Here is a 22,551-nt window from a genome sequence, read left to right on the forward strand (position 1 = left end):
CCTCATAAAGGGATAGTGACTCCACTTGCTGGAGGGATGATCTTTTAATGACACTTTTTATTTCTCAGACACATTTTTTTTATGAGCTACAAAGCCATGCTCTTCCTTTATGAGGAGCTGTTAAACTTATGGCATCAATTATTTAAAGCCTGGGACTAGGGCAAACCTCTCCAGTAATTAGAAGAATGTGAAATTAGGGTTATAGCAATCCCTGCCTCCCTTTTAGTCTTTGGGTTAAGAACAATAGCCTCCCACACTCATCAGCCAACAACAAAAACACTTTGGGAAAGGCTAGCATCCATCCACACTAGCACCTGTGCTTTCAGTAAGTAACAGGCTGATAAAAAGTAAGCCTGGTAGTGCTCTGAGAACAGCTTGAAAAGGCACCTCTCTGGACAGTCACCAAGAAAAAAAAACCAGAGAAATTGTAGTGGAGGTCCAAGGTATCGGAGTGGATTTCCTCTACACTGGTCTCAGGCAAAGCCTCCCATGTATTTCATAAATGTTTTTACCTGGCTCTTCAGATAGAAGACAGGAGGATGAGCATGACAGACCCACTTTGGGGAATGAGAGACCATCTGCTTCCCTGCTATACCTGGAGTGCTGCTCAAGGGCTGTGGCTAGTGCTGGCTGTCATGCCTTGTGCCCAGCCAGCACGGCATGTCACCAGTACTGCTGGGTATGCAGGATATTGCCCTGGCACATCTTCTGGCTGGGGGACTCCCTGAGTTTCCCAAGGCTATTTTAGGATGCTACAGAACTAAAAGTGCCACCTTTGTTCCTTAAGACATGAATAAAAGGAACTAAGCCTGCTTAATTCTATTTTTACTGTGAGTTTCTGCAACAGAAGGCAACCAGAAATTCACGCCACATACTGACTTTTTACAGACCAAAAGGCAATTCAGCCTTTCACTCCCACATACAGGTAAAATAAACCACACAGAGAACAACAGTGCTCACATGATATCTGATTGTGCTTACCATGGTGATGAAAAAGCCGATCTTCAGGTTTTTTTCATCCTGCATATGCTCAGGGTGTTTTTGCATGAGTGAAATTGCTACATTATAGGTTTTTGGGTCGTGATCTAGCACTTTGAAAAAATACTGAGGGTTTGTTGAAACTGCACCTGCCAAGAAAGTGTTAATAGGTTAACAGTAGGCACACAGATGTTCCAGCAGTAGCCCATTGTGTAAGATCTTGCTTGTGTGGACCCAGAGGAGTGACTGCTCCGAGATCCTTTCAATACAACAGAGCACCTTACTCTCCACATTAGCACTAGAAGTTGAGGCATCTGGAGGTAAACTAATTGCACATTGATCATTTTAGAAATCTCTGGCAAAGTCACAGAAGTCATGCGGATTTCTCACCCCCCCTACATCTGCTTCACCTCCGTGGCACACTTTCCCAGCAGCAGAAAAGCAGTGACTCTTAATCAGACACCTGCCTCAGTGGCTGAGCTGAAAAAGACTGCGGCTTTGAGAAGATAAACACATAGAAAAGGACAAAATGGTGCAAAGCCATCCTCTCCTTCCTTCCTGCTAGGGTTTGTGAGGGACAGACAGAACGTCAAGCACCAGAGGGAAACAGCTGCTTCTTGGCCAAGACTTTGCTTAACAGGAAGCACTCCTGATTTAAAAAAAAAAAAAAGAAAAAAGCAATGAAATACCCAGACTGGAGAAAAAGGACTGAGATGGCAGCAGACTAGAATTTAAGCCAGATCCCCATGTTGGGTGGCCTTGAAACCTGCAAATTAGGATGACTGTACTTGGACAGGAACTTTACTAGAGGGCTGTTGGAAAACAGAGCTCCAAGGAAAATGGCTCTGCCCACACACTCTCAGTTCAGCCCTTGCATCTCCTTGCTCAGTCCCAGTGACTGTGGTGTGCAGCAGCACAGGCATTGCTTTGTTATCACACCTGGTGATCAGGAGCAGGAGCCTGAAATCTGTAAGCAAACACAGATTTTGTGTCATATTTTAAATATAAAACCTGTGTGCTGCTAAGTTGAGGATTGCCATTTGAGAAAAAAAGAAGCCTCTTCATGGATCATATACTACCACCTTAGAGTAAAAACATGGAGCCCAAATAGTGATGCAGCTGTAAAAAAAAAAAAAAAAAAAAAATTGAGATAAATTAAGATTAAAATGTGAAAAAAAAAATACTATTACTGACTGGAGCTTACAATGCCAGAAGAGTCCTTGCACAGGCAGTAAAACCAATGGTTTTATCATCTTAAAGACCTTTTCACCTTAAAAAATAGAGCTTTGTAGCACAATTTTTTCATTTCACATACATTTAAATAGTACTTTTTGCTCTGTAAAATCAACTGCATATTTGCCACACCAGACTTTCTGATGAGGCCCCCAGTAACACCTACTGCAACTGGCTGAAAGAAGATACACAAGCTCATCTTGACTTAAAGAGTCCAGGGTTCCTAAATCACAAGTCTCCTGTTTTAACTCAGCAGCCAGTGCTGTTGCTTTGTTTCTGCCTGTTTAGCTGCTAAGTGCAGTAATGGGAAAGGCAGGCATTAACAACTGGCAATCAATACCTCTGCAATTCGGTGCTCAGAGTGAATGTTTCACCGTGAGCATCAGTGGAGGGGAGGGGATGACTGGGTGACTGCAGGGAGCATCCATTACCTGGGGAGTAGCGGCTCCTTCGTGTGGGAAGGCCTGGGCTCCACAGGTTGATGTGGCTGTTCAGAGACCACGTTGTGCAGTGCTCATCTCCAAAGTCCAGAAATGTTGGGGTGCTGTTACATATATACAGCCATGAAAACTGCTCCTGGAAGTTTTCACAGGACATCCTGCAGAGAAGGAGGAAAATCTCATCGTTCAGTTTAAGACAGAAGAGCATTGCCAGCAGGTCAAGGGAGGGGATCCTGGCCCTCTGCTCAGCCCTGCTGAGGCCACGTCTGGAGTGCTGTGTCCAGTTCCGGGCTTCTTAGTACAGGAGAGACATGGAGCTCCTGGAGCATGTCCAGTGGAGGGCTACGAAGATGACCAAGGGACAGGAGCATCTCTCTTACGAGGAAAGGCTGAGGGAGCTGGGCCTGTTCAGCCTTGAGAAGAGATGACTGAGAGGGAACCTCATCAGTGTCTGTCAGTATCTGAGGGGAGGGTGTCAGAGGAGGGAGCCAGGCTCTGCTCAGTGGTCCCAAGCAATAGGACAGGAGGGAACAGGCAGAAGCTGAGGCACAGGAAGTTCCACCTGAATATGAGGAGGAACTTCTTTACTGCACAACTGACCACATATGAAATATGTTACCCAGAGAGGGTGTGAAGTCTCCCTCACTGGAGGTATTCAAAAACCATCTGGACACTGTCCTTTGCCATGTGTGCTCTGGGATGACCCTGCTTAAGCAGGAAGGTTGGACCAGATGACCCACTGTGGTCCCTTCCAGCCTGACCCGTTCTGTGATTCCATGAAGACACCAGTTAGGCACCCACACTCACCCCCATGTCTTTAAAAGGGGATTGATGAGAACACTGCAGGCACCTGCAGCTCTGCAGAAGAGGTCAGCTCTCAATGTGTTTTGGGCTGCCCTAACTGCCCCTAATGCCCAGAGTAAAGCACAAGGCAAGTTCAGGGGTGTCTTGGTGAAGCCCTGCCATCTCCAGCACACCTCTGCCACTGTCCCCTGCCTTTGTCCCTCCATAGTGTTCTGTCCCACACTCATGCTTCACTCAAGCCTCAAGTGTGTACTTCAGACCCACCTGCTGTTGCCCTGCTTTCCTGAGAGCCTCACAGGGCAAGGGTGCACTTTCTGAACGATCAGTTTTTCTAAGGGACAGCCCACGCATGGCTAAGCTGTATCTGAGGCAGTGAAAAACTACAAGCACCTGCAGAGCAGTCAAGTGCACAAGCTCAGTGACCTGCTTAGCCAGCTGTCCCCTTCAAGCATCTGTCAGTCCAAGGTTCAAACCACACACTTTATGAGGAGAGGCAGTGGGACAAAATGACCAGGTCTCAGGGGGCTGGGTTTTCACTTCTCTCACTTCTCATTTTTTTTATCAGCCTGTTACTTAATCTTGGCCAACTCCATTTTTTCAGGTCTTGTTTCCTCTGAAACCATGGGGCCAGAACAATCTCCAATTTGCTGTTTGCACACATCTAAAAAAGGGTGCCTTGAGCCACCACCAAGAAGAGACAACTGCCAAAATTACTTTTCTCATACTGAAAGTGAACAGAAAACCTGGTAGACAAAGGATCAATAGGGAAATACCAGAATTCTCCATCATCCTTATTTCTGAGGAGGGCTTCTCTGTATTTGGGCTCAACACAGTTCCATTGAGGAGACCTGCAAAAAAGGACAAACCAACAAGATGTGAAGCACAATTTTTCATTATTGGCCCATTTCTCTAACCAGCCTGTCAAGTCATGAGGGATCAGGAGAGGTGAACAAACTGCACATTGGAAACAGGACTGTGCTTGATACCTTCATAGCCAAGGCCAGCAAATAGAGCTCTGTGCCTTTGTTGTGCCTGAGCTGCCACCCTGGGGTGAGGAATCCTGTCCCCCTGGCCTGGTCAGCTGTCTCCATGCTGAAGTGAGGCACCAAGGCATAGCACTGTGAAGCACTGGTATTACACTGACACGTAGAGAGCACATTACCCAGTCAAATGTGTTGTTTCCAAGCAGCATGTTTATAATTAAGTGATAATTGTACTTTCTGCAGAGTTTAAGATAAATAAACAGCATGTGAATCAATAATTTATTGATCTGTGCAGCTTACCTGTGAACGTGCTACTGACATTTCAATTACAGTTAGGATTGTAGTTTACCCTTCCAAAAGGATGGGAGGATGCTGTCTGAGCAGAGAGCTGTTATCCCAGCCTTAGACACCTCTATACAACCCACCAACCCTTCCAGATGCAACACTCTAGCCTGACTTTTCTCAGCAGAGTGCTTGTGTGTGGTCCTAGCAACAGGGAGGGGTGGGATGCTATCAAATAACCTAAGAGTGGCACAAGAACATCTCTGTAATCATGGAAACGCTGATGCAATTCCAGAAGGAAAACTAACATCTATTTATTTACAAAACACTGTTGCAGTCTGTATCATTCCTTCCCTTAGGAAAGAGATGTTAGATTATCCCCACAGGCAGCAACTGGTCCTTGCATCCCCAAAGCTGCATGCAGGATCCAAAAGTTCAAGCCATTCCCTGGCACTTTGCCTTTGCAGTAACCAAGGACCCTTTCGGTGTTCAATACTGCCCTGTTCCATGGACTCATCTAACCATCCTCTTCCCAGTCAGACTCATGGAAGCAGAAGAAAGAGGAGGAAGGTGGATGTGTGATTGCTGCAGGAGAATTCAACAGAAGCAGCCAGCCAGCATCTAGGGACATGGTCAGAGCTTACTCCAGGAAATAAGAACTCTTTCATCCATGACTTACGTAGAATTATGCACTGGGTAAAATGCATACACATAGACAAGAAGTGATACCTGAGCCTAGAGAGGCTGCATTAATTTTCCCTGGACTGGATTTCTATGCAGATGGAAATAATGCTTATAATGAACTGATTTGGAAATATCTGTTTTGTTAAAATGGGTGCGAGGCAGAGGTTCTTATAAAAAGATTGATTCTCTCTTGACATTAAAGCTTTAAGACCCTACTCATCACTCCAGGGCCCCTTCCACTCCCCATGGCCCCACGGATTCCAGATCCTGATTATATGTTTCCAGCCATTCTTGTAGGGGATCTGTAAAGAGGAAAGAAAAGCAAACTTAGTCACAGCTTTTCGCAATTGTGATATTCAGTGAAGAGACAGGTAATAAAATGGATCTTCCTCTACACCTTAGAGACCAGGTTTGACATCTGATCTCATTTTCCCAGCAGTGAAAAATCAGTGCCTTCTGCTACATTGCAAAGGAATGATGTGTGAGAGAAAACTGCACCCATTTTGCTTTCCTGAGGATAGTGAATAGCTGACACAGAGAGAAGCAGCAGCATTCCTGTCACACTGCATGAATTCAACAGCCTTGGGAAATTCCAGTGCCTAATTCTGCACATCTGATGCTGTGAGTCAGCAAAGGCAGAGACTTTGAGGAACAAGGTCACCAGACTGCCTGGAGTGAAAGCCAACAGTAAGCACAGAGAGCTGATGATGAACAGAATCTGTGGGTCTGTATCTACAGCACTGTGGTTTGCAACAGCTGGGGTTTCTGGTGCTTTCCTCCTTTTGCTGCCACTGATTTAAGTCAGAGGCAATTACCTTTTACCAGTGAATGGTGGAAGTCGAAAGGAGAAGCAAACCTGTTTTCTGGCTCTCCTTATGCATGCAGGCAGTGTTGGAAAGAGTACTGTGGCAGTCTCTTCCCAGGCAAAGGCCCAGCCTTCAATCATTTCCTCTCAGGACAACCCCTTGGATGCCTTGGCACTGCTTAAAGTGGAGTGAAGACTGTTTCTGTCCTCTATGCACACACCAGGAGCAGCAGGAGGCTGGAACAGCCCGCTTCTCCTCCAACAGAATTGCAGACCCTTCTGCCCCTTCCCTGCAAAGAGACAGCTGGGGCCTTCTCTGGAGCCTGGCAACCCCCATCTGTCCATTCTGCAGCCCCTTGGCTACAAGCAAGTGTTCTCCAAGAAGCAGCATGCTGACTGTGATGATGGCACCAAGCATGCCATGGCACGAGGGGACACGAACCAAAGCCGAGCTCACACAGAAAACCAACGAAGAGAGAGGGATAAGGGAGAAAACAGCTTAGGGAAAGCAACATCCCCTTTCCAAAGTACTTTAGGTTCAAAGAGTCAAATGTGTTGTAGCTATCTTGCTTGACAGCATAGCTATTGTTTGGTTTCCTTCCTCACTGTTAACTCTCCCTGTGTGCACTACAGCTTACTGGGCTAAGCCATGTTCTGACTTCTGGCTGTAAAAAATCCTTAATTTCTTTTGATCCATGTGATAAATTGGTTCTCAGATCATCAATATTAATATCCAGCCAGGAGCAGTTCTGCATGAGTACAGCAGCTTTAAAAGATGGAGAAACGCTGTTCTTGAACCAGCGATTTACTTTTCACACAGTGATTTTTGGCAGCTTGTGATTGAGCTGAACAAATGTAGATTTGCATCATATGACAAATCCCACAATTTCAGCCAGTTCCTCTACTCCCATGTGAAACAGAAAAGCACATTTTTTTAAGAGTCAGCATGGAATGAAAATCTCCAGAAATGTTGTATTTGCTGCTGAAGTGTCCCAAAACAGAAGTAAATTCAAGTTGCATTTTCCATTAGAAAACATTATGGATTCAGATATTCTCCCTCTTGTTGTTCCAAACTCCTTCCATCTCTTGGAATTTGAATCATGTGCTCTCCCCTCCTAAGTGTGAAGCTCATTCAAATGATTCTGACTGGAACAGCAGTGCAACTGCCCCATAGTGGATCATCAGTGCAAGATCTCCAGGCAGGAACACGTCCCCGATCTTACCTTCACAGCTCCGGTGATGGTGTAGGCATGACCCTGTACAATCCCATTCCTCAGCTCTACGTTCCTGCTTGCCTACAGAAGGAAGAAAGCACAGCTTTTAGCTCTCTGCCACACTGTAAAGACATAGCCACCAGCTCCCAGAACTGCCATTTGCCACAGCACTAAACAAAGCCTCGGGTTTGACCACATGCTACACAGGAATGTGACTGTTGTTCCCACTGCAGCCATAAGCAAGCCAGGAAATTTAACAAAGCTACAGATCAACAATTCTTTGCAAGTTCTTCCACAGTCCAGAGCTGCTGCAACTGCTGAATGGCCTGGACTGGGTGACTTGCAGTCAGACTGGGGAATGCGGAACTTCCCTGCCCCTCATAGCCCAGTGTCAGCCACCTGAGCTGAGGGAATAGTCCTTGGCTTGTTTGCAGCAGCCAAGCTTCATGTCCTGAGGAAGCAGGCACCACAGGAGCAGTGTCACACACCTTGCAGTCACATGTCACATGCCATAAGGGAAGCCTTGGAGACGTTTTACCAAAGGTACTTGCTGAGCACCACAAAGCCTTTTGCAACTTCCCAGCATTAATACCAGTAGCTTGCAAGCCATCGTGAGAAAATTGCATCCTCTTACAGAAGAGAGGTGTGTTTTGGCCCTGCCAGAGTTGATCAAAAAGCTACAAGGCCAAAATCAGGCCTGCTGCAAGAGGACACCACTCTACTGCAGTGGAATTAGCCAGGACAGAAGCCACAGCCCCCCTCTCTGACAGACCGATCCAGCTACACCTGCCCAAATGCCTTTACATTCCTTACCAAATAACCTTATTTACTTTCTGCTGCCAAGATCCCTTCGGGCATCCATAAACTATAAAACTGCAACTATTTTACAGAGTGATTATGGACTTCCTTTTCCACTCCAAAGAGCAACCTTTGTGCAAACACAGTAAACCAAGACAGGCACGGGGCATGTGACTGGCCCTGTGACTCACCTGGCCTGTGGTGCTGCACCCCATCAGGCACCGAGATTTGTCAGCTGCTTTCAGGATCTCCTCCAGATCAGGAGGTGGATCCTTCAATGAAAACTGTACTTGAACTCCACCTGTGAGGTCTACTAAAGCATCTGAAAGGAAGCCTCCATTCAAGTTCTGGTAGGAGCCCCGCAACCTATGGAAAAATTAAAAAAGATTAAAAAAAAAAAAAGAGAGAGAGTGAAGTTAATTAGTCCTTACATTGTGTTTTCATAAACAATGCACAGTGCTTGCTTTAAAAATGAACATGTGCATCAAGGTGGTGAGCACAGGGGAGCCCGGGGTGTGCAGACATTATGGGCAGGTAATGAAAGGAAATGTGATCGAAATATTTGGCCAGGCACAAGACATGCCTTGTGGAAGGAATGAGACAAAGGGGGAGCTTTTTCTGTGTATTCATCCCCATCTGAGGCAGCTGTCCAGAGCCATTTACAGACAGTGGAAAACATTAAGGTGCATCTCCTGCCAGCACAGGCATTTTAGAGAAGTGAGCGGCATCTCATCTTGAAACACTCAGTTTCCTTTTTCTGAACAGGAAGGGAGCCAAAGGTGACTAGTTCAAATGGATGTTTCAGATCAAATGGAGCTGAACTGTTAGTTTCTACATCATACCTATACATGACTCTTCACAAAAATGGCCAGTATTCCTTTTGCAAATGAGAAAAAGGAGAAGAGAGGTGAAAGTATTTTACCCCTGCTTCCAGGGCAAGGCAGAAACGAGTTCTCAGCACTGTTCCCAGTTCACTCTGCTAGAGCGCAGTAATAGGATAATAATTTAATATTGCCAACACAGTCCTTGTTGTTTTTATCATGTGGTTTTTATTGAGACAGCAAATAAGCTGGAACATTCTGTACTTAGAGCAGGTAGAGCATGCTGTTAAACCCCACCATACACACTGTATTTAATGAATGTAATCAAATGAAGTCTGCAGCTAATTGTATTTTGAAGAGTTGTCCTTGTCCTACACTGATGAAAAGAATTTGTCTTGGGCACTGGGGAATAACTTCTCAAATGGGAATCTCATAAACAGCATTGCTTGCAACTTTAATTTAATAGAGGTTTGGTATGCATTGTAATTAAAATCTTATGCAGGAAATTGATACTGAATCCTGAGTCAACTTTTCTGAGATATCTCAGGGCAAAATGCATCTTATTCCTGAGTCGCTCTCATGCTGCTTTAACATTTGCTTATTCCTGACCAAATCTGCCAAAATTATTATCTCTTTTCTTCATCTTCTCCTCACTGCATTGCAAATGCTACACCAGCTTCAGGTACCAAATTCCAGCCCTTCATACCACCCCTAACACAGGACTTTTTCTTCAGCATTTTTAATAATGGGAAATGGGCAAATGCTAAGGGAGCACAGTGTGATCCCTTCTCTCCCCAGAGGATTTTTTAAAATTATCATCTCTTTATTAGGCATTATTTACCCTGCATACTCTGGGGACCTCAGCTGAGAGTCAGAGCTCTCTGGAAAGTGACAGCTGATCAGAGAGTCCTAGGCGTGCATGTGTTGTGCCTGGGCATGTTCTTCAGTCATGCTTCCTCTCATTGCCTGCCCCAAATATCCACATGATCTCTGCTTAGTGACTGTAAACACAGGCAATCCATACTTAGACTCTGCAGTTTTAAACAGAGGACAGCATGGAAAACAGGGGCAAAGAAGTTTGCCTAAAATCAGGAGGAGATTCCAGGCCCTTGTGTGTCACCAACCATTGCCCTGTTCAGTTTGCTTCTCAGGCATTAACACCCCAGAGCTGATTTAGGACCGGGTACTTTTAGGTCTAATGCACGACCAGCATCTCCAGGTTATGTTGGCCCTAAGTTTGCTGCAGCCATGGTTCCCTGCATGAGCACAGCACCACACAGGCAGCTGTCAGCCTGAACTCCTCCCTGTGTGCTTTGCACAAGGCAGAGGGTGAAACCACCCACAGAAAGCATTCAGCACTGGGTGGAAGAACAGACCAGGTATATTTACTTGGCATATGCTTTTTCCAGCAAGGATGGCCAGAATTCATTTGAAGTTCGGGGGTGTACAAACAGGTATCTTCCATTTAGGAGTGGCAGTCGGTCATCTATCACTACATCCACCCATTCTCCGTATTGCCAGAACTGGAAAGAGATAAAATAAAAAAAAGTATGTATTTTTATAAAAGAGAGAGAGAGAAAAGAAAATAACAAGCCTCCTTTAAGCACTAATGCCCATGCCATGAAAAAGAGTCCTGAACTAGCACAGGAATTAACCTAAAGCGTGGATATGTGCAAGTTCTCTCCTGAACTGCCTCGGGCTAATGGCGCACATTGTTAAACAAGCTACCAAGAGGCTGGATTTCCCAGTGGCAGGGCAAGTCCTTGGGGAGTATATCTAGTCCTGCAGTCAATGGGAGGAGAGATTCAACATGGGGAATATGCTAATATTCTTGGGCAATAGCAAGATTTCAAGGAGATAAAGAATGATTATGCAGGTGGATTCCATGAGCCTCACTCCTCAGCCGCACTTGGGTTTTCCCCCACAGCACAGCTTTTGCCCAGAGAGCCTCTGTCAGGATCCAGCCTCTAAATTTTCTTTCCTCTGTGTTTCAATTAAGACTCTGACATGCTGTCATGGACAGAGACAGTGTAGTGACTAAAGACTGTTTTGAGGTGTTATCCATCTCCTTGATGGATGAGAAGGACACAGGCAGTCTCTCCAGCATGTGGACAGAGCAGGTGTTTCTCCAGCTGATCCAGCTGATGAAACTTTTCAAGGGAAAAGACAGGAATAGAGATCTGTGGGGATGAACTAAAGGAGTCATTTCCAGAGTCATTAGCAGATTAATGTAGCTTAGCACGATTCGAAATCATAAGAGGCCAAGCTCTTATTTGCAGTAATGCTAAGGACTCCAGTGGAAGTATGACAGCAATAGATTTAGTCTAGCACGATTTTATTTCAACAGCTTCGGTCAATGCAAAACCCCAAAATGAGCTGTTCCACTAGAAAAGCACAAGACCAGATCTGCCCAGCAGCAAAGCAGCTTAACAGACTGCTCAGCTGAAAGAGGTCTGATCCTACTTAGGTTCTGCCTCACCCAGGCCTCTCCCTTCCTGCATGAGTGGTGGCAGGAGGTGGCAGGGTTGGAACCTCTAACTTGAGCTCCAGGAGCAATTTGAGGCTTCTGCCTGATTTTGGCAGGAGGGGGTTGAGGAAAAGCCTTCCACTGGCTGTCCTCTGCCCGAAGGAGAGACAGGCAAAAGGACTGCCCAAAAGGAGCAGTCCTTTCAGTCACCTAAGCAGCCCTTCTGTCACCAGCCAACACCTAGGAGCAAGACTGTATGGAGAAAAGGTGTGACATCCAGCCACACCTCCCCATGGTGCTTCATGTGCAAACACAACATACAGAACTTGCAGTAGGGATTCATGCAGTCCAAACCCACTGAGAGACATTTTTCCAAAAGTCAGGTTCCTTGGCCATGTTTGGTATGGAGCTCAAGCCTGGAGGCCATCCGAATGCAGCACTGTATTGTTCTTCAGCAGGTTAAAGGGAGCTGCTTTGTCCTGACTGTCACAGACTTTCAGATGGTGGTCTCATCTGAGCTCACAAGGATGGGAAAAGCCACAATGGGAATGAGAAACCTCATGGAAAGCCCTAGAGTGCTCTGGAAGTTGCCAGAGTGGTACAGGAGAAGTCATTCTCCTGCCTTCAAAGAAGGTCCAAGCCTTCACTTTTTGGCTTGAGTCTGGCTTAATGAAATTTCTTTATACCCTTTTATGGGATTTAAGTACTGCAGCTGTGAACATGGTAGTAAATAAAACCAAGAATTGCTGTTTAGGCAGGATGCAAAGAGGGAAGTTCTTCGCTTCCACATTTATGATAAGCCTTTTAAATCAGGACTTTATTTTCCTGGGCTTAAGAGGAGGGAAAAAAAATGGACAGTTCCAAGATGACAACAACACATCTAGGGTTCTGATGCTCAAAGGGGGAATGTTGTGTGGTTATTTTGCCTCCTTTTTTCCTTCCTGGACTGGGATCTTAGAAAAATCCAGTTCTGAAATCGAGTAAGGGGAAAATCACATGTCTATCAACTATCAACTAACACCAACCTTTTTTATGCTGTTAAAAAGCATGTTTTGGATGTTTCCTGAAACTGAGTTCTTGACCACTTATAGTCTTTCAAGATTTCATCTGTTTCTCCCTGAGAGCAGGGATATTAACACTCAGGGAAGATCCCTCCAGTTGTGAGTTGATGCACTGTGCAACAACTCCCTATAGTCCCTGGAGAATATTTCTGTTTTTTTCCCAAGGTGAGCTACTGCTCCTCACCGTCACAAGGAGTGACACACTCTGCCTCATGGGCACCACAGTTTCTGTGGCAGAGAAAGTGATTCCTATACAAACACGGGACTAACTTAATCCCTGGGGAAATAGCATCACTGTAATTATTCCCTAGATAAAAACACAACCCATCTTAACTACAGCTGATGAAGTGCTTAACACCCTTGACTCTTGCAGCTGAACAGCTTGTGCTGTAGAGGAAGACTGGATCAGCCCTTTGTATTCCTGAGAGGCAACATGCTCCAGTTCCAAAAAGGTGGAAAAAAATTATAAGATAAAATTTTTATATTAGCATATGATATGCCTTGTTTGCAATTCTTCACTGAACTGAGGACGGGTGGCTTAGCCTGTGGATGGCAGTAAAATATCTTTGATGGAATAATTGAAAGGCATTGCAGAGAAGCATTTCCATTCAGAGAAGCTTTCTCAGGGGTTTATTGCTCAAGGAAAGCCAGAAACAGTTGCACTGATTTGCAGATGAGATGACAGGGAAAACATTTTCAAATACTGTAAGGTATTTATACTGCTTAAGATTTAAGGATTGCGCCTAACTAATCTTTTCAAAGCTCCCATGAAAGACAATCTAGCTTGCATCCTTTAAATGTGTTTTAAGCAGACTGGGGTGTCTTCAGCTGGTTTATCTCATACAGTGTGGCTCTGTATGCTGGAAATGGGCCAAGATAGAAACATCTGGTATTCCGAGGAGCAGAGGAACAGAGCAAAATTTAGACTGTCCACAAGATAATCCTCCTGGTGCTGCTCCACAAGAGCCTAGGAGGTCAAAGAAGTCTCACTGCCAGAGCTCTTTGTTTGGTGCTGAACTGCATGAAACAAAAGAGATTTGTGAAATAAGAGGGATGAGCAATGGCTGAGTTTATACCGTGATTCTCTCCACATCCAGTTTAGCTTCTGGAGTTTAATGGTGCTGCAAGCTCTTCTAATCCCACCAGATATTTGTTTGACTCAGATACAAGCAAGCAGAGCCTGCCAGTTGCTACCCGAGTCACCCTCCTGGGAGATTCAGACAATTTTAGGACTTGGTAGAAAGTGAGATTTACTAAAAAGCCTTGTTCCTCTCTCTGAAGCAAATCTCTTTTCAAAATATCAAAAGCCTGTTCCTCTGATCTGTCTCCAAGGATTTGTAATTTCCAGCCATTTCAACAAGCTAAAAGGGCAACGTGAAGTAGGGAAACAGAAAACAAGCCCAAATAGATAGTGCAGGTGAGATGACAGCCATAACAGACTGCCCAAATCAAAGCAGCCACCAGAATGCCATCTAAAACCTATATGTACACAAATCTATCTGAACAGCTGGTACCACTGCCTTTGCAGTCATAACTTTCTGAAAAGGGCATCAAATTCCCTGACGTGCAATTGCACCCCCTGGAGCACAAAGAATCATTAAAAAAATTCGTGATTTTCTGCAAAATTCCAAACTGGGAGTCAGCATTGAAGAACTAAAGCTTTCAAGGATGTTGAGATGTGGGGCCGCAGCTTGAACCCCTATGCAATCCAACCAGCCAAGCTCAAGAGGTGCCAATACCACAGGGAATACATACCCGGAAATGAAAAATCCCAGCATAATCGTCCTGGAATCCTTGGTCCTTTGGTAAAACATTTTCCAAAAATTGTTTCCGCAGTGTCAAGGAGCCCAGGGCAGCCAGCATCCAGCAGTCACCTCAGGGGAGGGAAGAATCCAGTGTATTCAGTCAGCTACTCACTGCTGTTGATCATAGCTAACTCTTTAAAAAGAGAGTGGGCTACAGCCTCTAGGACATTCAAGAAACACTTTGCCAAAAGCAACCAACATTCTTCTGTCACCTTTTCCTCCTCCAAAATGCTGAAGTGTTCACTAGCAAAGTCCACTGGAAACCCTGCTGTCACCCAGCCATCCTTTTCTACTTTCAGGCTGCTCCCACCTTTTGCAGTCATGTTGAGACTTGCAGTCCAAAACGCTCTTTAGGAAACCTTCAAACTTCTCAGTGGAGTGGGAAATGGGAAGGCATTTCCTTCTACATGGGAGCAGAGCTGCTCCCAAAAACAAACATGGTCCAGGAGTACAAGATGGAACCGACACAGCACGCAGATACGTACTCTGATAGTGGGTAAGTATCAGAGGAGTTGAATGGAAATATCCACAGGAAAGAAAACGCTGACAGTCAAATGAAGACATTAGGACAGAAAGAAAATGTTGGAGCTGTGCCTACTTACCTACGTACACTTAGCTGTGCTGGACCCGCGCACTTGAAGCATCTGCCTGCTCTCAGCTGGACCTCTGTTTCTATGCTTGGCCTTACACAGCCAGAAGGCAGATGCCAGACAAAAGTAACAAAGATTTGAGCTGCTGCATTTGGGAATCCTGTTAAATATCTGCAATAAGTTGTGTGTGGACTTATGCCAGTCTAGATTGACCCACACTGATTGTTTACTGCAGCTACCATGGTCCACATCTTCCCACCGAGCACTCAGAACACGGCAAAGCAGTCACGGGTTATTGCTTTGTGCACATCTCTTCCAAAACATAAATATAACCCTACCTATTTCTCCTTGTATGATATCAAATCTGCTAACTCCATCCATGATCAAATGAGGGTTTCTCTGAAGTTCCTGGAGGAAAGAAAATACAAAGAACAGTGTGAGCACCCAGCCTTTGCCAGCAGCATGTTCCTGCCCCTTGAAGACCTTGCCTACCTTTTCCACATCTGAAAACTGTTTTTTTCTTGAGCCCTGGTGTTTTGCTGCCTGCCACCAACAAAACCAGAGGAGATACTCAGGCATCTCTTCTTTAATCTGCTCAGATATTCCCAGGGGTGGATTCCTAGGGCTGGGTGCTCCCTGAGTTTTCATTTGGGTTTTTCTAATGCTACTGACACCTTTCAGAGAGGGGTCTGAGCCTGGAAGTGAAATCACGCAGTTTCCTGGGGCACAGCAGGGCAGAGACACACACAGGTCTCCAAGCAAAGTGGAACAGGGTCCATCCTTCAGCTCAGCAGTGGGTCTGGGAGCATTTTACACTCTGAGTCTTTTGTGTTTCTATTCAGGTCTGATACAGGTCAGCCTGGGCTGCTTTTTTCACTCTGGTGAGGAAGATACGGAAAGAGAGTTTAATCTCTGTCTGCAAAATCCCATAGGCCTGGCTGACATTTTTGATTCAGGGAGAATTTTCCTTGAGAGTCTTGCTTGGGCAGTGAAGGGGGAAGCACTTCAGAGCTTGGCTTTGCACACAGATACGTGAACCATTCTCCCAGCTGTGTCTGCTATTGGCCTGGGATATCTCAGTGCTCAGGAAGGAATGGCCTCAGCATCCCCCATGAGAACCCCTTGGCACATTCCAGTGGGGTAAGGCTCTGTTTTGAAAGAGCAATCAGCCTGAAACAGGCAAGTCATCACACACGTAAGAAAACAAAGAGATGAAAGGAGGAAAAAAACCATCCAGGTAAGAAAAATAATACAGCAGCCCTTCCTTGAACAGGCCCTGGCATTCCTTCTCCCTAGCTGATCTGACATGCTGCACAAAAATGAGACCAGCTCACAATGTGACTCATGACTTGCATGGTTGCATGAGCTCAGCATTAGTAAGTGCTGTCAGCTTTCTGAAATGGCTTCACAGTGATCAAACCCCTCTAAAAAGTTTCCCTGTCAGGAAAAGATGCAATGCAACGTCACTGCTCCAAGCTGGTGGGCGGATCATGATTCCATAGCACTGCTGATGTGGGGGAAAACAACCTAGGCAGGCAAATTCCTTGAGAGATGCCTTCCTACAGCCATCCCCACCTATCCCAGGACTTTGGGGATTTGCAGCAAGAGATTACCCATGGCTTGGGAGCAGGCCTAAGATGTGTGGCCACAAGCAGCAGTGCTTGCTCATAGTATAGGGAAACAGCAGCACTGAGCCCTTCTCCTTTCCACTCTACATCCATCCCAGCTTTACCTTCCCCCTATCCTCTATTTCCCAAAGCAGTTTGTGCCCCTCACCAGGGTGAACTCAAAACTTTCCACACGGAGGAAAGATTAAACTGCATGACAAAGTTCTGAACTTGCCTGTGCCTTTGTGTGTGTCTGACTTGCCAGTAGTCATCCCAGAAAACCAACAGCATAAAGGAATGGGTATTTTTGTTTCCCCCATCATTTCTGAGGGCTTTGAAGTCTTAGTTGCCAGAAGCAGGGTGGCTAGGCTACAGTGCACAGATGCCATGGGGGTATGCACCATCCAGAAGCATGAGCCTGTAATTAATGGGAAGGCAGCTGTGTCTTTATGGGATCCCCAAGAAAAGGGCTGATGCTGTGCTCTGTGCCAGAATGCTAAAGCTCATAAGTGCTCTGTGGATCCTGCTAGCCTGTTGTGGAGAGCGGCTGAAAAGTCAGCCCATTAGATGCCTCACCAAACATTCTGTTGCCCACCAAGGTGTCCGACTCCCCAGTGAGCAAACAGGGATGAGCTGAGTCATTAAGCAGGTTCCTTGCTGAGAGAAACTGGTAATTTAGTCTACAACCAGAAAAGACATAATCTGAAGTCAGCCCCAGCCAACACGCCTGGACTGTGCACACAAACATCTCTGTGGCTGTCAGAGGGAGCACTCCAACACTGTATTCCCAGCACCCACAGCACACCAAGCTCTGCTTCCAGGAGTGTGCACTCCCCACGGGCTCCGGGGCAATAACTAGGACACAATACAGAGTTTCCACTAGCCAGGGGAAGGGGCAGCTCAGCAGCTGCCTGAACCCACAGAGGGCTCCTGAAATAGCACAGAGAGGACATAATTGTGATGGGTAAAGTGCTTTGGAAATCTGGACCCTTTCACCCGGGAGGAAAGGACGTCTCCAATTAGCTCCTCTTCCTTCAAAGGCAAGAATACAGCAGTCATACAACACCACATTGTCCATTATTGCAAAGCACAGCTAAACACATAGTTACCACTGCACAAAATGTGCAAACCTCACTATTTCCTACTGCTCGAGTTGCATGACAAAGAGAGAAACCACAGCTTTAACTCTAAGTCTGTCCAGACGCAGCACCCTGTTTCACTGAGAAATGATGAGGCTTTGTGGCATTATTCCTGAGACTTTTCAGTTTTAGCTGCAGGGGGAAAGAAGAGGGAGCTCAGGGAGGCACGTGGTCTCTTCTCAGAGTATCTACGAGCCCAGCAGTAAAGGCAACCATATGGGCTGCAAGTCAAGCACTCTGCCTGAACTCATCCCCTCAGGACAAAGCTCTCATCACTCGCTTTCCCTGGCCCACTGAAGACTTCATTATGTATTCAAAAGGAAAGAGAAGTTCAAGCTCAAACCAGTTCATCCTCTAGAGCATGGTCTTACCACAGAAGTACTGTTCATCTAAAGGGCAAGATGGAGAATTAATCTGAGAGGTGGAAGGAAAGTGTCCTGTACATGCATTTATCTCTAAATCTCTTTTTATAATTGCTTGACATTTTTAGGGAAGAACAAGTCCCCAGAAGGAGCTGGAGGTGGGTAGTGTAGAAGTAGACCACATGCAGACATGCAAAGGACGCAGTCAAACAGTTTTGTGAAAAACTGGAAGCCTGAGATGGGATTTCCCAGGCAGTGGAAGACAGTCTGGCTGCAGGCTGCTGTGGTTGGGTGCTGGCCACTTTCCCACACATTTCCCCACCTGACTCTGAGTGCTGGCACAAGGCCACTGAGGGTTAAGAAGCTGGAGATGACTGACAGCAGAGCCACCTCCTGGTCAGTTCACCTTAACCCTAAAGTAAAATCCCAGCCTTGCTTCTGTTCCTGCCACAGGTCCACATCTTTCCCTTCAGCTACACTTGTGTTGCTCCCCTCTGCTACAGCTCCACCATCCTTACACATCCTGCCATCATGAGTCATGGTGTTCCCTGTTCAACACACACAAATTATGACAAATAAAAAAGGCTGCTACTGATTGAAAGGCAAACCATTCTCAGCTGGACAAATGTTAATTCAGCAGCACTGCTGTGCCTGTAATAGTGTTGCTCTGGATTAAGAAGCAAACACGGTACTACAGTTCCCTGGGCTGAAGGCACTGCCCAGTAGTGCTGAGGAGGGGTCAGTCACACCACTGTCATACATCCCATAACCACAGGGAACCTCCAGACAAATAAAACAGGTGGAATAATGAGGGAGAGCAGAACAAAGGACAAAGCTGGTGGAGGGTCTGGAGCACAAGTCTCAGGAGAAATGGATGAGGGAGCTGGGTGTTTTTAGCCTGGAGAAAATGAGGCTCAGGAGGGTGACTGTTTACATCTGCCTGAAAGGAGGTGGTAGCCAGGTAGGAGTCAGTCTCTTCTCCCAGGTAACAAGTGACAGAACAAGAGGAAATGGCCTCAGGTTGTGCCAGGGCAGGTTTATGTTGGATATTAGGAAAAATTCATTCACTGAAAGCATTGCCAAGCATTGGAACAGGCTGCCCACGGAGGTGGCAGAGTCTCCCCCCTGGAGGTATTTAAAAGACACATAGATGTGGCACTTGGGGACATAGTGGCTTGGCAGTGCTGGGTTAATGGTTGGACTCAATGATCTTAAAGGTCTTTTCCAACCCACACAATATAAGATGTGGTCATGGTTTAGCATAGTTTGGGTTTTTAGTTAAGGCTCCATCAGTCACGGAAGTGATTCTTTGCAAAGCGGTGCTTACAGCTTCCTCCAGACCCAATAGAACCAATCCCCTGGCTAGTTTGAATATTGGCAACTTTTTAAAGCCACTTAAGAAGCTTGACACACCTCTGTGATCCACATTTAAGAACAAATAAACCCTGGGAAACCTCTCTTGCTTCCGGCCTTTGGACAGGTCACTTGGGGGGCTCATGCAGCGCAGCGGGGCCGGGCTGGGCCCTGCTCAGCTCGGGTCCACACCAAAGATCTGCTGGGCCACACCAAAGATCTGACTTGCAATGACTTGTCTCTGACAGAGTGGAGAGGGAGAGGATAACTGAGCAAGCCAAAATTAGTAGGAAAAATCAGACTGCTCTCAAGGGGTTTGCTCACACTGACAGAACTCAATTCCCTGTTTTACAGCAGAATAGCTCAATTCCTAATTGCCTGATTTCAATACAAATGCACTGGTTGCTTATAAAAGCCATGCTCTGCTCCAGTTCTCTTTTGCATGGAAGAATGACTTCACCAGACTCCACACAGGTGGGGGAGCCCACAAATGTGAAAGCTAAGTCCTGCTGGAGGATGGACTGATGGCAACAACCAGACAAAACCAGAAATCAGATCGGATTTTACCTGAAACCTGTTTGCTTTGTGTGGCTCAGTGCTAAACAGTCATTGCAAACAAAGGAGGCAAAGGAGGTAAACAAGGGAGGTAGTCCTGTGCACCCGAAGCCTTGGAGAGGCAATTTCCCTAGAGGCGTTGGAACCTCCCCCTTGGACCACACAGTACAAACTGAAAGTGCCATGGAGTTACCAACTACCCTCCGGCCACCACAGCCATATAATCCTGCCTGAGAAACAGGGAAGCAGGGCAGTCAGACCATCACAGCAGGGCTGCTTTCCAATCCACCCAGGATGCACGAATTGCCCCTCACAATCAGCCCTTCCCAAAGATCAATGCAGTCGGGAAGTACTACACAAATAAACCTTTTCTGTCTTCCAGGAAGAGGGATGTAATAGCTGGTGATGCACTGCAGCTTCCCTGGCCCACAGGGATGAATTCCAAGTCGAGGTCAGGTGCAATCAGCTGAGTAGGCAAGGGCTGAGACAACGGCAGCCTGGGGATGCTGCTCCCGTTCAATTACACTGATTGCACACGCACACTTGGAGAGAACAAGGCGAATTGATTTTGATTTTCATCACGAAGAAACACTGAACAGGATCCAAGAGCCTCCTGGCCCCTGGGAAAGACTGAAGCTGTGAACTCCACCATGAACAGCTGGTGAGCAGCTTTGGCTCATGCCAGGAAACGGCCCCAAAGTGACAGATCTGCAGGACACCACTATCCCTCGCTGCCACACATTTCCCGTAACTTTCCTCATTAAAGCAGCTCATGTGACAACCTGTACTTATTTTTCCTCTTCTTTTTGTTTTTGGTAGGTTTTTCTTCATTTTTCCCCTCTTCTATTAAGAGATAAGATTTTAGGTTAACTTCAAATTGTTGTCTAAATTCTTGCCTGAATGAAATCTGGGGTTTTTCTCCCCTCCAGCTACAGACAGGCCAAGGCTGATGCAGTAGGAAATCCAGCTCAGCTTATCTGTCTAGAAGGATGCTAACTTCAAAATTAATTTTTTTTAGGGGTCCATTTTTGTTAAGTCAGTTGCTGGATTCAAAATTCCATAATGCTGATGCTAATTCTTGGAAATTTCTGGGAAATAAATAACAGGCCAAGGAACAAATAATCACCAAAAGCTGCAAGGAATCACAATAGGCACTCTGCTCCTGAAAGATGGTTACATTTTCTTTGGGAAGGGACAGAGGAAGGGGATTAAAAACATGAAGAAGCCCTTTTGCAAATGACTGATTTAAATGATAGATCACTTTCCCCAGCAAACAAGCACTGGCTCAATATGTAAAATTTTCTCCAATGTTTTTTAGGTGCTAAGTGCAGTAGCACAGGGCTCTGCTATAAGAACAAGGTGTATCCCTTGCCTGAGTTCACAGTGCCTCTTTCTGCACCTTCCATCCAAGGAATTCTTTAAGACACTTTCTCACCAGCTAACCCCAAGGAGTCCACGCCCTGATGCTGTGAACAGACTGATGATGCAGACAAAGCCCATGTCGGCTCTTTCAGACAGTCCTTTCACCACGCACCCCACTACAAGTCACTCGGGGATTCCTCTCATGCTGATCCTCAAACTGCCACTGGCCCCCTTGCAGCTTTTCCATCTCTCCCAGCTGCTCACACACATAACTGTCTATGTTAATCAGAGGACAGACCTTCTTATCCCAGCTCTTGCTCAGCATCCCCTCATCCCATAAGGAAGCTACAGGGTCCCCAAGAGACCAAGGGTGAACAGGGCAGGAGCAGTAGTCTGCAACCTTGAAGACCTTTCAGAAAAGTCTTCAGCAACTTCACCCTGTGCCCTTTTTAGCTTTTTTTAAATCATAAGCACTGAAGAGCACGGACTATCCTTCACATTTATAATGGGTACCATACTGAGCACAGTGGTGGGCTATCCCTGGAGCAGGGCCAAGGCACTGCTGCACAGATGGTAATCTCTCTCCCCTCACACATCTCATGTCTGAAAATATAACCAATGTTAGCAGAAGTAAAGCGTTCCACATTTAGCATCACCACAATTCACATCGTCTGGACCATCCTCCTTCAATTTCTTTTTGCATCTGCACAGTATTATGCACTACGATCAGAACAGAGAGAAATCTTTAGCCTGAACATTAACTGAATAAAAATGCATATTCCACAAGAGTTAATCATTTCATGGCTTCCTCAGTTCCAATCAATAGCTCGTGTGAAGGAAAAGCAGCAAACGATGAAAAAGAATTGTTCTGAATGTTTTAAAAGGAGCATCTCAGTTTTTAAAATCTGACATAATTCTTCGCAGAGAATTTCCCTTTGACTGATCTTTAGAAAAGCATAGCAATAGAAAATACTTTATTCAGTCTAAAGTAGAATTTCTCTTCCATTTCTCAAAACTGTTGGTGAGCCAAAGGAATAGTTAATTGTGAGGTCCTGCTGTATTTGGTACCTTCAGCCCCGCCTCTAGTAATGCCTGAGGTACCACATACAAAATCTCTGTCACAGACTGCACATTTCACAGGGCGTACACTGAGGCCCTGGGGATGCAAACACAGCCTGAAGCAGCCCCCATCTGATGGGAAACTGCAA

The 22,551-nt window shown here is 45.9% G+C and overlaps 1 protein-coding gene across 4 annotated transcripts in view; it reads right to left on the reverse strand.

Annotated features, from left to right (window-relative positions):
• CAPN13 (calpain 13) overlaps positions 1 to 22,551 on the reverse strand; it is a 49,721-nt gene that overhangs the window by 18,780 nt on the left and 8,390 nt on the right. For all 4 annotated transcript variants that reach the window (XM_048299786.1, XM_048299789.1, XM_048299788.1 and 1 more), the window contains 9 exons: positions 15,304 to 15,373; positions 14,326 to 14,444; positions 10,432 to 10,565; positions 8,413 to 8,587; positions 7,433 to 7,504; positions 5,621 to 5,706; positions 4,229 to 4,303; positions 2,643 to 2,809; positions 982 to 1,127 (listed from right to left, as the gene is read on the reverse strand). In XM_048299786.1, the coding sequence (XP_048155743.1) occupies positions 982 to 1,127; positions 2,643 to 2,809; positions 4,229 to 4,303; positions 5,621 to 5,706; positions 7,433 to 7,504; positions 8,413 to 8,587; positions 10,432 to 10,565; positions 14,326 to 14,444; positions 15,304 to 15,373 (1,044 nt within the window). The remainder of the gene's footprint in view (positions 1 to 981; positions 1,128 to 2,642; positions 2,810 to 4,228; positions 4,304 to 5,620; positions 5,707 to 7,432; positions 7,505 to 8,412; positions 8,588 to 10,431; positions 10,566 to 14,325; positions 14,445 to 15,303; positions 15,374 to 22,551) is intronic.

The sequence above is a fragment of the Corvus hawaiiensis genome, chromosome 3 (genome assembly GCF_020740725.1).
Source record: "Corvus hawaiiensis isolate bCorHaw1 chromosome 3, bCorHaw1.pri.cur, whole genome shotgun sequence".
NCBI lineage: Eukaryota > Metazoa > Chordata > Aves > Passeriformes > Corvidae > Corvus > Corvus hawaiiensis.